Raw genomic sequence first — 16,082 nt, forward strand, 5'->3', positions numbered from 1 at the left:
ACAGGAGGGACCAGGCACAGTAGTTCACACCTGTAATCCTAGCACTTTGGGAGGCCAAAACTGGTGAATCAAGTTTGAGACCAGCCTGGGCAACTTGAAGAAACCCTGTCTCTACTAAAACTACAAAAAATTAGCCAGGCATGATGGTGAATGCCTGTAATTCTACCTATGTGGGAGGCTGAGGCAAGAGAATCACTTGACCCAGGCGGCGGAGGTTGCAGTGAGCTTAGATTGTGCCACTGAACCCCAGCCTGGGTGACAGAGTGAGACTCTGTCTCAAAAATAAAAAATAAAATAAAATAAAACAAGTTAGATGAATTCTAAAGATTCTTTACTTGGTTTAAGGTTCTGCATGATAGCATACCTTCTGTAGTTTGCATCTTAAACCACAAAACGTCATAATCTTAGCACTGAAAAATTACCTTCTTTTCATGCACAGATCACTTTCAAAGTGCAAAACAGATTACAGGAGACATTTTCAGAGTTAACTTGTCTATTATTTGTCCTCAATATCAAATTTTATTGACAATCTTATGGACTTAGGTATGTCAATATAAGACATGCACAAATAAGCATCATATTGATGCAAACACTACAAGTTTTTTCTTTTTTTGCTATCTCTGGAATTCCTATCAGCATTGTAAATTTTGTAACAACCCATAACAAAGAATTAACTATTTCAATAAACATTCCCCACTATAAAGTAGCTATAAGCTGCCCACAAGGCAAACTATTGTATAGCAAACAACCTTGTAAAAATTAATAAATCTTCTCTTGTGCATGAAAATCAGCTAACGCTTGATTCAACAGCTTTCTACCTAAGTGCCACCAATAAACTGAGCCCCAGAGACAACAGATGGAAACAGAATAGCAAACCTTAGGAATTAAAAGATGTCTCTGTAATGTTTTTACTTTGCTAAGTTAATAGAACACACTTAGTTGTCATGACCATTAACTATCCAATGTGGAAATCGATTTCAGAGGGAGGACAAATGTATAATATGCATCATTTTAATCATTCATTTTAAAATAAAGGCAAGTTTCTAACATTAAAAAATCCATAAGATTTTTAAATTCAGAATGTAACTATGGAAAAAGATTTCACCCTGTAAAGATCTGTAGTTTATGACGTAGTAAAAATTGTCAAATGGCTATTGCAATAAGCTAGAAATTAGAAAATGTTAATATTAATTCTGAATTTGTTACTGACTCAGGATGACCTTGCGTGGTGCATCCAACCTTCTTTTCTCTCTTTATATCAGAAAACTAAAGAATAAATGTATCATCACATTCTTTTTTCCCTTGAGACAAACAAATGTGTACAATCGAATAAAAATGAAATTGCATAGGTAGTGGATAGAATAAAATATGTTTGGGTTGGTTTGAACTTAGCACACTGTTTAATAATTCAACATTTTTTATACCTGTGCAATAAATTTTTAAATGTCTGAAATATTCAGAAATAGGTTTATAAATTGCATAAATAATCATTTTACTTGATTTGGCAAATAAGAAACAGAATACCACCTAAGGCAGACATGAATATTTTAAAATAGCAGTCCTTGGTTCACTTACTCTTAAAAGGAATAATTCAATCAGAATTCTTTCAAGACAGTTAGATTAATTACAAAAGAGGGAAAAAAGAATCTTCTCCCAATTGAGCAATTAAAATACTTCATCTTGCAAAGGCCACTGAAGTTAATCCATGGCTATAGAACTATTGTTCTAGAAGCTTAACACCTCCCCTTAGTATTCATTCAGTCCAGCTCCCACTTACACCCTTCCTTGACTGCATCTAAACAATTTCAGTTACATATTTTCTTCATATTTTATTTTATTTTATTTTAGAGATGGCGTTTTGCTCTTATCACCCAGGCTGGAGTGCAATGGCACAATCTAAGCTCACTACAACCTCTGCCTCCTGAGTTCAAGTGGTTCTCCTGCCTCGACCTCCCGAGTAGCAGGGATTATAGCACTACACCATGCTAATTTTTTTGTATTTTTAGTAGGGAGGGGGTTTCACCATGTTGGTCAGGCTGGTCTTTATTTTTAACAGTCTTAAAGAAAATATATATACAACTCCATTTTAATGTTAACCCCAATGGAAAGTTAGTCCCTACTTTATACGGTCCTTGGTTCACCTACTTGGTTCACTTGCAATTCCCAGTGCAATATTATTCTAGCTGATTCATTAGATTTTTCTTGTCCTTACATTGTTGAAGATTTTGAAGTCCTTACATTGTTGAAGATTTTGAAGTCCTTACATTGTTGAAGATTTTGTTGGATGGAATTCATCAACTTTTTCTTCTCTGTATGCTATAGTACAACCACAAGCCTAGCACTATTTAGTTTCATTTTCAAAGCATTTCTTCCACAGGATCCCTACATTGTTGTCCTGTATCTTCACAGTTCTCAAGTTCCCAGGGTAAGCCTAAGAATATTTTCTATGTGGTCTGTCATTATCTATCTAGAATTTTATTTTTTTTATTTTGAAATATCTGATTGACAAAGACTGTGTAAGTGTCCAGGAATATAACCATTTCTTCTAGATTTATCTGCATAGAGGTGTTTGTAGTAATCTCTGATGGTAGTTTGTATTTCTGTGGGATTGGTGGGATATCCCCTTTATCATTTTTTATTGCATCTTTTTTACTCTTCTCTCTTTTCTATTAGTCTGACGAGCGATCTATCTATTTTGTTGATCTTTTCAAAAAACCAGCTCCTGGATTTATTGATTTTTGAAGGGTTTTTTGTGTCTCTGTCTCCTTCAGTACTGCTTTGATCTTAGTCATTTCTCATCTTCTGCTAGCGTTTGAATTTGTTTGATGTTGCTCCTCTAGTTCCTTTAATTGTGACGATAGGGTGTCGATTTTAGATCTTTCCTCACTTCTCATATGGGCATTTAGTGCTATAAATTTTTCTCTAGACACTGTTTTAAATGTGTCCCAGAGATTTGGTACATTGTGCCTTCATTCTCATTTCAAAGAACATCTTTATTTCGGCCTTCATTTCATTATTTATCCAGTAGTCATTCAAGAGCACATTGTTCAGTTTCCATGTAGTTATGTGGTTTTGAGTGAGTTTCTAAATCCTGGCTTGTAATTTGATTGCACTGTGGTCTGAGAGACTGTCTGTTATGATTTCGGTACTTTTGTATTTGCTGAGGAGTGACTTACTTCCAATTATGTGATCAATTTTAGAACAAGTGTGATGTGGTGCTGAGAAGAATGTATATTCTGTGGTTTTGGGGTGGAGTGTTCTGCAGATGTCTATTAGGTCTGCTTGGTCCAGATCTGAGTTCAAGTCCTAGATATTCTTGTTAATTTTCTGTCTCATCGATCTGTCTAGTATTGACAGTGGAGTGTTAAAGTCTCCTACTATTATTGTGTGGGAGTCTAAGTCTCTTTGCAGGTCATTAATAACTTGTTTTATGTATCTGAATGCTCCTGTATTGGGTGCATATATATTTAGGATAGTTAGGTCTTCTCGTTGCATTCATCCCTTTACCATTATGTAATGCCCTTCTTTATCTCTTTTGATCTTTGTTGGTTTAAACTCTGTTTTATCAGAGACTAGGATTGCTACCCTTGCTTTTTTTGCTCTCCCTTTGCTTGGTAAATCTTCCTCCATCCCCTTATTTTGAGCCTATGTGTGTCTTTGCATGTGAGATGGGTTTCCTTAATACAGCACATTGAGGGGTCTTGACTTTTTATCCAATTTGCCAGTCTGTGTCTTTTGATTGGGGCATTTAGCTCATTAACATTTAAGGTTAATATTGTTATGTGTGAATTTGATCCTGTCATTTTGATGCTAGCTGGTTGTTTTGCTCGTTAGTTGATGACTTCATAGTGTTGATGGTAATTACAGTTTACTATTGTTTTTACGGTGGCTGGTAGTGGTTGTTCCTTTCCATATTTAGTGCTTCCAGGAGCTCTTGTAGGGCAGTTGAATTCCTGAATAGACAAATAACAAGGTCTGACATTGAGGCAGCAATTAATAGCCTACCACCCAAAAAAAGTCCAGGACCATATTGATTCACAGCCGAATTCTACCAGACATACAAAGAGGAGCTGGTACCATTCCTTCTGAAACTATTCCAAATAATACAAAAAGAGGAAATCCTCCCTAACTCATTTTATGAGACCAACATCATCCTGATACCAAAACCTGGCAGAGATACAACTAAAAGAGAAAATTTCCGGCCAATATCCATGATGAATATTGATGCAAAAATCTTCAATAAAATATTGACAAACAGAATCGAACAGCACATCGAAAAGCTTATCCATCACGATCAAGTCGGCTTCATCCCAGGGATGCAAGGCTAGTTCAACATATGCAAATCTATAAATATAATCCATCACATAAACAGAACCAAAGACAAAAGGCCTTTGATTATCTCAACAGATGCAGAAAAGGCCTTCGACATAATTCAACAGCCCTTTATGCTAAAAACTCTCAATAAACTAGGTACTGATAGGACATATCTCAAAATAATAAGAGATAGTTATGACAAACCCACAGCCAATATCAGACTGAATGGGCAAAAACAGGAAGCATTCCCTTTGGAAACTGGCACAAGACAAGGATGCCCTCTCTCACTACTCCTATTCAACATAGTGTTAGAAGTTCTGGATAGGGCCATCAGGCAAGAGAAAGAAATAAAGTGTATTCAAATAGGAAAAGAGGACATCAAATTGTCCCTGTTTGCAGACGACATGATTATATATTAAGAAAACCCCATTGTCCCAGCCAAAAATCTCCTTAAGCTGATAAGCAACTTCAGCAAAGTCTCAGCTATAAAATCAATGCGCAAAAACATTCCTATACACCAATAATAAACAGAGAGCCAAATCATGAGTGAACTCCCATCCACACTGCTACAAAGAGAATAAAATACCTAAGAATACAACTAACAAGAGATATGAAGGACCTCTTCAAGAAAAACTACAAACCACTGCTCAAAAAAATTAGAGAGGAAACAGATGGAAAAACATCCCATGCTCACGGATAGGAAAAATCAGTATTGTGAAAATGGCCATACTACCCAGAGTAATTTATACATTCAATGCTATCCCCATCAAGCTACCAGTGACTTTCTTCACAGAATTGGAAAAAAAAACACCTTAAACTTTATATGGAATGAAAAATGAGCTCACATAGCCAAAACAATCCTAAGCAAAAAAAAAAAAAAAAAAAACCTGGAGGCATCACATCACCTGACTTCAAACCATACTACAAGGCTACAGTAATCAAAACAGCATGGTACTGGTACCAAAAAAGAGATGTAGACCAAAGGAACAGAACAGAGTCCGCAGAAAGAACACCACACAACTACAACCATCTGATCTTTGACAACCCTGACAAAAACAAGCAATGGGGAAAGGATTCCTTATTTATTAAATGTTGTTGGGAAAACTGGTTAACCATATGCAGAAAACTAGACTGGACTCCATCCTTATATCTTATACAAAAATCAACTCCAGATGGATTAAAGATTTAAACATGAGGACTAACACCATAAAAACTCTAGAAGAAAACCTAGGCAATGCCATTGAGGACACAGGCATGGGCAAGGACTTCAGGACTAAAACACCAAAAGCAATGGCAACAAAAGCCAAAATTAACAAATGGTATCTAATTAAACTTTCACAGCAAAAGAAACTATCAATAGAGTGAACTGTCAGCCTACAGAATGGGAAAAAATTTTTTTGCAAGCTACCCATCTGACAAAGGGCTACTATCCAGAATCTATGGAGAACTCCCCTGCCATTACTTGTGATCTGTGCTTGTCATAGCACAAGTCCTCAGGACTTTAAATGCCCATCAAGAGACACCACCTTAGAAACATATTACAACCAAATGTTGCAGCTCCCTTCCTGAGAGGTGTCAACATGTTCTTTTTGTTAAATAGATCACCAACTGCTAGACTATGTATGTCCAAAAACATTCTATGCCATATGTTCAGAACAGTGCTGGACCCTATGTGCAGCACAGAAGTATACAAAATAAAGAACATATCCATATCCTTATGGAACTTACAACCCATTTAAGAAAATGGCTTATGAGAATAACAAGAAACATTACAATAGCTACCAGTTATACTAAAGAGATGTCAGGTGCCATGTTAAGTCCTTTATACATATTTTATAGGACTTACTTTATATTTGATGTATTGTTTACTCAAAGCAAGCTGTTTAAGTTAGGGGTATTTTCCTGATTTTTTTTTAAAGGAAACTCAGGAACTTAAACAAACTTACAAGAGAAAAAAGAAACAACCCCATCAAAAAGTGGGCAAAGGATAGGAACAGACACTTTTCAAAAGAAGACATTTATGAGGCCAACAAACATGAAACAAAGCTCATCATCACTGGTCATCAGAGAAATGCAACTCAAAACCACATTGAGATACCACCTCATACCAGTTAGAATGGCGATCATTGAAAAATCAGAAGACAACAAATGCTGGAGAGGATGTGGAGAAACAGGAACGCTTTTACACTGTTGGTGGGAGTGTAAATTAATTCAACCATTGTGGAAGGCAGTGTGGTGATTCCTCAAGGATCTAGAAATAGAAATATCATTTGACCCAGCAATCCCATTACTGGATATATACCCAAAGAATTATAAAACCGTTCTATTATAAAGACACATGCACACATATGTTTATTGCAGCACTGTTTATATAGCAAAGACCTGGAACCAACACAAATGCCCATTCAATGATAGAGTAGATAAAGAAAATGTAGCACATATACACCGTGGAATACCATGCAGTGATAAGAAAGGAGGAGTTCATGTCCTTTGCAGGGACATGGATGAAGCTGGAAACCATCATTCTCAGCAAACTGACAGAAGAACAGAAAACTAAACACTGCATGTTATCACTCATAAGCGGGTGTTGAACAATGAGAACACACAGACACAGGGAGGGGAACATCACACACTGGGGCCTGGGGGGTGGAGGACTAGGGAGAATAGCAGGGGGTGGGGAGCTAGGGGAGGGATAGCATTAGGAGAAATACCTAATGTAGATGGCTGGGCAATGGATGCAGCAAACCACCACCATGGCACATATATATCTATGCAACAAGCCTGCACAATCTACACCTGTACCCCCGGAACTTAAAATATAATTTTAAAAAATTATAACAATGGGGAAAAAAGGCTGACTATATTAAAGGTGTGCAACAAGATGATTTGAAATATGTATACACATTGCATAATGATTACAACAATCAAATTAACACATCTATCATCACTCACGCTGTTTATTAGGTCCCCAGGACTTGTTCATCTTATAAGTGAAAATGTGTACCCTTTGATCAATATCTACTAATTTCCTCCACCCACCAGCCCCTGGAAACCAGCCCTCTACTCTCTACTTCTCTGATTTTGACTTTTTTAGATTCCACATGTAAGTAAGACCATACAGTATGTATTTTTCCCTGTCTGCATTATTTTACTTAGCAAAATGTCTTCCACATTCAACCACATTATCCCAAAGGCAGGATTTCCTTCCTTTTTAAGGCTAAATAATATTTCATTGCATATATGTATACCACATTTTCTTTATTCACCTGTTAATAGACACTTAGGCTGTTTCCATTTCTTGGCTGCTGTGAATAATGCTTCAGTGAGCATTGGAGTGTAGCTATCTCTTCAAAGTGCTGATCCCATTTTCTTTGGATATATAACCAGAAGTAAGACTGGCTGGTCTTATGATAGCTCTATTTTACATTTTTTGAGCAACCTCTATACTTTTTCCAAAATGACCATACCTATTTATATCCCCAACAATGTGCAAAGGTTTCCTTTTTCTCCACATCATCACTGACTCCTGTTATCTCTTGTCGTGCACACCTGTTAGGATGGTTATCATGAAAAAGATAAGAGATAACAAGGAGAATTTTATTTTTCAATTGAAGAGTATTAACCCAAAGTCATTTTTATCAAATAAATTTCATCTAACTTATTTCTATTTTTCTTCTTTTATATAAAAGTCTGTTTAAATTCAATTTTTATCCTACAGGTATTATGTACCCTTCTGGCTTTGGAATTCTCTAAAAGGGGGCACACACCCAATTTAGTAAAAGAAAGAAAAGCAGTTGTCTACTTCTAAGTATCATCACTAACAAAGTACCATGTTGTGCTCAACACTACCTGGAAGCATAAGGGAAGTTTGGGCATATAGAATGTAATTATTAACCTGAGTTGGACTTTACCTAGAACACTGGACCTACATCCTTCTACTTCCCCTGCCCCTACTTGTGATCTGTGCTTGTCATAGCACAAGTCCTCAGGACTTTAAATGCCCATCAAGAGACACCACCTTAGAAACATATTACAACCAAATGTTGCAGCTCCCTTCCTGAGAGGTGTCAACATGTTCTTTTTGTTAAATAGATCACCAACTGCTAGACTATGTATGTCCAAAAACATTCTATGCCATATGTTCAGAACAGTGCTGGACCCTATGTGCAGCACAGAAGTATACAAAATAAAGAACATATCCATATCCTTATGGAACTTACAACCCATTTAAGAAAATGGCTTATGAGAATAACAAGAAACATTACAATAGCTACCAGTTATACTAAAGAGATGTCAGGTGCCATGTTAAGTCCTTTATACATATTTTATAGGACTTACTTTATACTTGATGTATTGTTTACTCAAAGCAAGCTGTTTAAGTTAGGGGTATTTTCCTGATTTTTTTTTAAAAGGAAACTCAGGTGCCCAGAACAAACAGTCTAACCAGGTTTGGGTAACTACAAAGCTCATACTCTAATCACTGTACTATATGGATTCTCAATGAGTATATTATCAATCAGATGCTAAATTGTAAGACACAGATAAAAGCTAAGAATGGCAAAGAGTGAAACGTGAACATATTGACTAGAGGTCACAGGATGAGGTGTTAGGAGGGAGGCTAGACTTCGTTTGACTTTAAAGAATCATATAAGTACATAAAAAGAAAGGGGCTGTGTATTCTAAATGCCAAATTATATAAACTTTGTGCAAAGGTCAGAAGGCAAGAAAAGCATGTCATGATCAGAGAGACAAGAATCAGATATGTGATATGTTCCAACATGGATGTAGGTCTAAAATATTTTAATTTTTCATATTTTCATATCAATGGGCAAATATGCTTTAGTCTATATAATGTTCAACTCAATAATGTCAACTTTAATTTATTTCAAAAGACTTCAGAAGCCTCTAGAAATGGATGTGTTTCATAATGTTATTATAAGTTTTAAGGGTAGATAAAGAGAGGAATGAATTACGTTAGTCTACCTTATTTTATTATCAAACCTTATTTAGTTTTACTCCACAAAATGAAAGCTCTAAGGAAATCTCTCGATTTATAAGCACTCAAATTAATACATGAATCTGGGATCGATATAATAGCTGGAACTTGCTATTACCATTCCTATGTCATACCAACTAGGACGATGAAAACCAAGCAGTCCAAACAGATAAACTCCAAGACTGTATCTGCCTTTCGATAGTAAGAACCAAAAGAGTCTCCAGGTTCTCCAGTTAATCCTGCTTTGTCATCCATTTACTTCCAGCTGACTCATTCCCATAAGCCCACCACCTTGCCTATCACAGCCTCCTCTCTCATCTTTTCCAATCAAAGCTATTTCAACATTTGTCTTTTTGAAAGTAGGAAAATGTAGAGATGCTTGTGCCCTGACCCAGCAAAGCTGATGCACTGGCACTCACTCTTTTAAATAAATACTAAGTTCAGAAACTTGGGAAAGAAAGCACATTAAACCTCAGAAAAACAGAGGTGAGAGAATGGAGTTATGTACTCCAGTAGTCTACCTGGTGCTGAGAAAGAAATCTCTCAAAAATTATGTCAAAAATATCATAGAAGGGAACAGAAAATAAAACCTAATGAATGACTCCAATAAAATAATTATAGTCAATTCATTGGGCATCCATAGTTCAGAATTAACACTAGCAGTTTCTGATTGTTTTAAAAAAAATAGATAGAATAATAAAATATGTTAGGAGAAAACCTCAATAATACATAGGGCAAGGTACAATCTCTCCTCCCTTGGTATCCAGGAAACCAAAGGCTTATGCTCTTTTGAATTTTAAATGTGTAGCAAAACACAATGATTTTAATTGCCTATAATCTGAGGTCAAACCTTTTGGCATGGTTCTTTGTTCACAGCAACACCACCACCAATAATATTTACTGAGCATTTGCCATGAGTCAGATACAGTTGTGAGCACTGGAGAGCACACAGCATTAAAGGTGACAGACAAGGCCCTGTCCTTATGGAGCTTATGTTCTGTCCCAATGCAGAATGATAAGTATGGTTAGACCAGAGAACAAACCATGACTAATTCTCTAACACCAAGAATACAGCCTTATAAAGAGAAAACCTTCTTGCTAAATTAGCAGTTTTATAGAGACCTGAATCTTTTCCATTAGAAGAAAAACACTTTCTAGTGTGCACTTAATCAGGTTTTGGAGCTTTAAAGGAATGGAATGAGAGATAAAAGATAAATCCCACCAAGCTAGAGAAGCGCTAACGTTCTGACCCTTTGATCCTGCCCATCAACAAGACACAACACTCCAGGTTTGGAGTCAGACTTAACTTAGATTTGAAGCCCAGTTTCATGCCTTATTAGCTCCATGACCTTAGGCATATTACTTAACTTTCTTAACAGTTCTCTCATCTGTAAAATGGTGCTAATAAAAGCCACCCCACCGCACTGTTATAAGCATTTAAAGACTTCATTCATAAATGTTTAAATCATACAATGTGGCATATGCTTTTCATTGAATAAACAGTATAGATGATTTATACATGCACACACACACACTCCATGTGCTCTTTCCTTCATGCACATATAATTTACCCATCTATCCTCCATGACATTCTCCCAGAGCTCTATCCTTCTGCCCTTGAGGCATTTACCTTCTTCCAAATTCACAATTAGCTAATAAAAGAATACAATCACTGAAAATGTGTTAATCAGAAAGGATACAGTGACTACTGCCTGCCAGCTCAAATACCCCTCTATGGTAAAATATGGTTTTGAAAACGAAACCGTACTAAAAATTGCATAGGTCAGAGGAGTGACTCTGGTGTGAATGCTAAGCAGCATCCTCTGAGTTTCTTGCAGTAACAGTAACCATCAAGTGCTAATACTTAAACTATCATTAATTTTTTTAAAAAACAAAACTTAAATGGATACTGTATCCTTTTTCATGAAAATTAAAGTATGTGCGAAAATAATGTATTTGCCCTGGAACATTCTATAAAACAAATATAACCCCTAGGAAAATAGGGCCACAGAAAGGTTAAATGTCCATGTAACATCTGTGATAGAGCAATACCTAGAACACAATTCTCTTTTTCACCCAATAATTTTTGACCATATCATGTTGACTTAATGAGATTTAGCTAAATATAGAAAATCCTTCTTTGAAAACCTGTAACCAAAAGGATCTAAAACTTGTGAATTAGGCAATAGCAAAAATGTCACACCCTTTGCTATGCTAAGAGGAAAGTCTCTCAAGTGATCGACTCGATGCCTGGCCATGCAAGTCAGACATTTAGTCATTTTTCTAGACGCTATCCATCATTGAGCACATTCCCGAATTTCATGCAACTTAATTTAAACGTTTAACTGGCTATTCTGATGGGAATAAACCTTTGAGGAAGTAAAAGCTTGACAATGCTGACACCTAGTGGCTGTGAAGAAACTGGAGCGGATCCAGCCTAGGAAGAGTAGTGCAAAAACACGAAGCATTTAATCATGATGAATATTAGGTTATAAAATACCAATTCTAAAATAAACCCTATAAAAGTTTATTTTAGCTCTCTATTTATCTCAGGGCCTACAAAAGGAGGCAATAAAAAACTTGCATCTGAAAAGTAAATTTTCCTTCAAGTTCCACACTTAGCAAATTTTTTACTCATCTTCAAAGATCAAAGAAAACTAAAAACCAGTTTATATTTTGGCATATTTATGACTATTTTCCTTAATGTTGCATGTACACCCTCAACCTTATCTTGGTCTTCAGGTGACTTTTCTCCCCGGGTCAAATATAAAAGCCATCTGGCCAAGTCATTATAGAGATTCCCTTTATGCCGCTGAAGAGTCCCTAGTCAAAGGATAGCTGGATCTTCACAAACCAGCGGGAATTTTCCTTAAGAGAGGCATAAGGACACATGTGGAAACCCCTAAAGTACACATCTAAAAGCAAGGACCGCATTGAACACTGTGGGAAGCCGTATGAACACAGCAGATAAGCACAGCACAACCTATTTCTACTCTAACCATTAGAAGATAAGTTTCCTAGACCCACCTGCACCTGTGACAGGCAGGATAGCAGGAAGCCTAAAGTGTTCATCTCCTCCACCAAGGAGAGCTCTGAATCCTACCTGCTGACGTTTGAAGGCTAAATAATCCAAATTTTCCAACTCCTTCCCAAGCTTCTGGTAGGTTTTCTGGAGGTCAGATTTGTTGGCAACATTTTTGAGAGACTCAAATGTCCTTTGAAACTGAAATTGAAAACAAAAGCAGGTCATTAGGATAGCAGCATATTTTTCTCAAATTCTCAACTTGGTAACACAGAGTCGATAATGAGCCTCAGTTTCTCCCATTCATAATACAGCGGTAACAAATGCTGGCTAATTATTGTTTAATGAAGAATTAGGGATACTTATAAAGAGTTATAAATCATATTCTAAGTATAACCAAGATTATTGCAGAAATGAGAAGCCTGGTTTAGTCCTCATTCTAACAAAAGAGCATACTTCATTAAAAAAAAAAAAAAAAGAAAAACTTCATCTTTTAGGATACACTTCTGCTTTTAAATTTTAATAAAAGAGTACAGTGCATGTATAATTTCAAATCATAATGAGGAAGCATTAAAAAGTGTTACATTTCAATCATGGAAACAAACAAATTTTTGAAAAAGTAGTTGCTTACATGATATTTTGCTATAATGATATATGATCTGGCTTGCCTCTAGAAAAACATCTATGCAGAATAGGTCACCCAACAGACTTCAGCAAGGAAGATCTTTCAGAGCTTGTATTTTGAGAAGGAAGAAAAACTTAACATTTTGATGATCAAAGCGTAAGTGGTATGTTCAGCAAACATTTATTCATTTCTGCTCTATAACACAGATGAGCTACGAACAGATGAGTTATGATCAGAAAGAGAGTTCTGATCAGTTCTGCTGAATCAGAATGCTCCCATTCTCTTTAAATCAGATCCTAGATAAATACAAAGGTGAAAAATTGCAATGAATCACAGTCTGCTACTATTAATTAATTAAGCAAAGGAAGCTCACAAGAAATTGGATTCTTGGTTTATTTTAGTAAATTAGAACATACTTTGGAGGGTTAGTGATTGAAAATGTCAAGTAATGTAATTAGCAAGACATTTGCATTTGCTCTCTCTTTATGTCATTTATTTTCCATATTCTCACTCTGTATCATTAGACAGTTTTCTACAGATAGAGACTTCACTATCTTAAACAAACCAGAACTCCACCGTGACTATGATGCCATGAGACAAGCTAATAAGATTTTATAGAATAATTAAATTTCCAGGGAAATGATTTGACCCTGACTATATCAAACTCTATGAAATAAGTCATATTAAAATGGCATTCTACTGAATTAAATCCTTAATTTCATGAAAGCAACATGTTTATCTCAATCCAAGATGACAGAGGGGAAATAAATGGGAAATAACAGTGCTAAGCTTCCATGGCAGGACAGTAAATTAAACTCAACACGTACTCATTTAGTACCTACTATGCACAAGGCCCTATGACTATAAAAGACATTTCCTTCCCTGAAGGAACTTAGACCATTGAGAAACTAGACATGAAATTCAGAAATGAGATGGACAATGACATTTACTGAGTGCCTGCTCAGCCCCAGGTACTTTATGCTTTCAAATTTAATCTTCACAAGAACCACAGGAGTTCTTATTTTTCTTTTCATTCTACAATTGAGTAAAGTGGGATTCAGAATGTTTGACTAAACAGGGTTTTACTACAACATTCATGTTCTTTCTACTCCATCCTTAACTCTAACACAAGGCAAAATAGTAAAGAGAGTGCAAAAAAAAGATAAAGCTAACATTGGTGAAAACTCAGAAACTGATACCGACTGAGGGACTCAGACCACATAGAAGACCCAAGAGAATCTGAATTGGGCCCCAAAGGACAGGAAGTCTTTTCAGAGTCTGACATAGACACCAATTCCACCCATCACTTTAAACACAGCCAAAATCAGTTCATTTTCCCCCACTTGTAACAAAATAAACAAGTTCCTTTCAACATAACTTTATTGACCTTTATGTGAAATATTTATCATATTGTATGATCATTTCTGTGACTTGCCCATTTCTTGGTTTATTCTATGTTCAAATCAAACTAAAACCATATCTAAGATTCTAAAAAATTTAAGTAATTTTATCTATGATTTCATTAATACAAGCTATTTTACTGACAAATCCATTTAACTCTAAAGCATGTTTTAACCCCTGCACTTTGTCTTCCTAGGAAAATTAGCTCTACTTCTTAAATATTTCTTCTTCATATTTATCTCTGTGAACTTTATAGAACTCCAAATGGAATCTTAAGAGCAAACACACTTGTAAAAAGTGTTCAAAACAATAAACACAGAAAACCAACACTTCCAAGTAATATGTCCACGGCCAAAGAAGAAATGGAGAAAATCCAATAACAATACATCATCACAAAAATGTTCTAAGGGTCAGAGTTTGCGTAATATGGAGATTTTGGCTTGAATTTTTGTTATCAGGAATGATATCCTCAATTTATTAGTAATAAAGAGTTCAAAACACTCTAAAACCATGATAATTTCATTTAGTTAAGCAGTTTTTGCTTACAACAACAATTGTCAAGGAGAGGTCATACGAAACCCGTGATGTAGCTTTGGCTTAGATCCCTATTAAACACACCCCATACCCATCTGCATACATGTACACTTAAAGATGCTAAAGAGTAAAAGCAATAATCTTACTTTGCAAATGATGCTGAGGTATGGAAGATAAAAGTTAGGTTGAGGTCTAGACTTTAAAGAGCATTCACTTGCTGTACAGAATCTCTGGAGTTTAATTACAAACCATCATTAGAGTGAACCAGCAACCAACAGAATGGGAAAAAAATTTTGCAATCTACCCATCTGACAAAGGGCTAATATCCAGAATCTACAAAGAACTAAAACAGATTAACAAAACAAAAAAAAAAAACCATTCAAAAGTGGGTGAAGAATATGAACAGACACTTTTCAAAAGAAGACATTTATGAGGCCAACAACATATAAAAAATGCTCATCATCACTGGTCATTAGAGAAATGTAAATCAAAACCACATTGAGATACAATCTCACACCAGTTAGAATGTCGATTATTAAAAAATCTGGAAATAACAGATGCTGGAGAGGATGTGGAGAAATAGGAACACTTTTACACAATTGGTGGGAGTGTAAATTAGTTCAACCATTGTGGAAGACAGTGTGGCAATTCCTCAAGCACCTAGAAATAGAAATTTCATTTGACCCAACAATTCCGATACTGGGTATATATCCAAAGGATTATAAATTGTTCTATTATAAAGACACGTGCACACATATGTTCGTTGTGGCACTGTTTACAATAGCAAAGACCTGGAACCAACCCAAATGCCCATCGATGACAGACTCCACAAGGAAAATGTGGCACATATACACCATGGAATACTATGCAGCCATAAAAAACTATGAGTTTGTGTCCTTTGTAAGGACATGGACAAATCTGGAAACCATCATTCTCAGCAAACTGACACAAGAACAGAAAAACAAACACCTCATGTTCTCACTCATAGGCGGATGTTGAACAATGAGAACACAGGGAGAGGATACAGGGAGAGGAGCAGCACACACTAGCATCTGTTGAGGGGGAATAGGGAAGGGACTTCGGGGGTTAGGGAGGTTGGGGAGGGATAACATGGGGAGAAATGCCAGACATAGGTGACGGGGTGATGGAGGTAGCAAACCACATTGCCATGTATGTACCTATGCAACAAT

General features: G+C 36.1%; 1 protein-coding gene across 4 annotated transcripts in view; it reads right to left on the reverse strand.

Annotated features, from left to right (window-relative positions):
* CTNNA3 (catenin alpha 3) overlaps positions 1 to 16,082 on the reverse strand; it is a 1,791,515-nt gene that overhangs the window by 1,597,975 nt on the left and 177,458 nt on the right. For all 4 annotated transcript variants that reach the window (XM_032252666.1, XM_032252665.1, XM_032252664.1 and 1 more), the window contains one exon: positions 12,414 to 12,533. In XM_032252666.1, coding sequence (XP_032108557.1) covers positions 12,414 to 12,533 — 120 coding nt within the window. The remainder of the gene's footprint in view (positions 1 to 12,413; positions 12,534 to 16,082) is intronic.

Source organism: Sapajus apella, unplaced genomic scaffold, assembly GCF_009761245.1.
Source record: "Sapajus apella isolate SASKATOON/1434 unplaced genomic scaffold, GSC_monkey_1.0 scaffold78, whole genome shotgun sequence".
Lineage (NCBI taxonomy): Eukaryota > Metazoa > Chordata > Mammalia > Primates > Cebidae > Sapajus > Sapajus apella.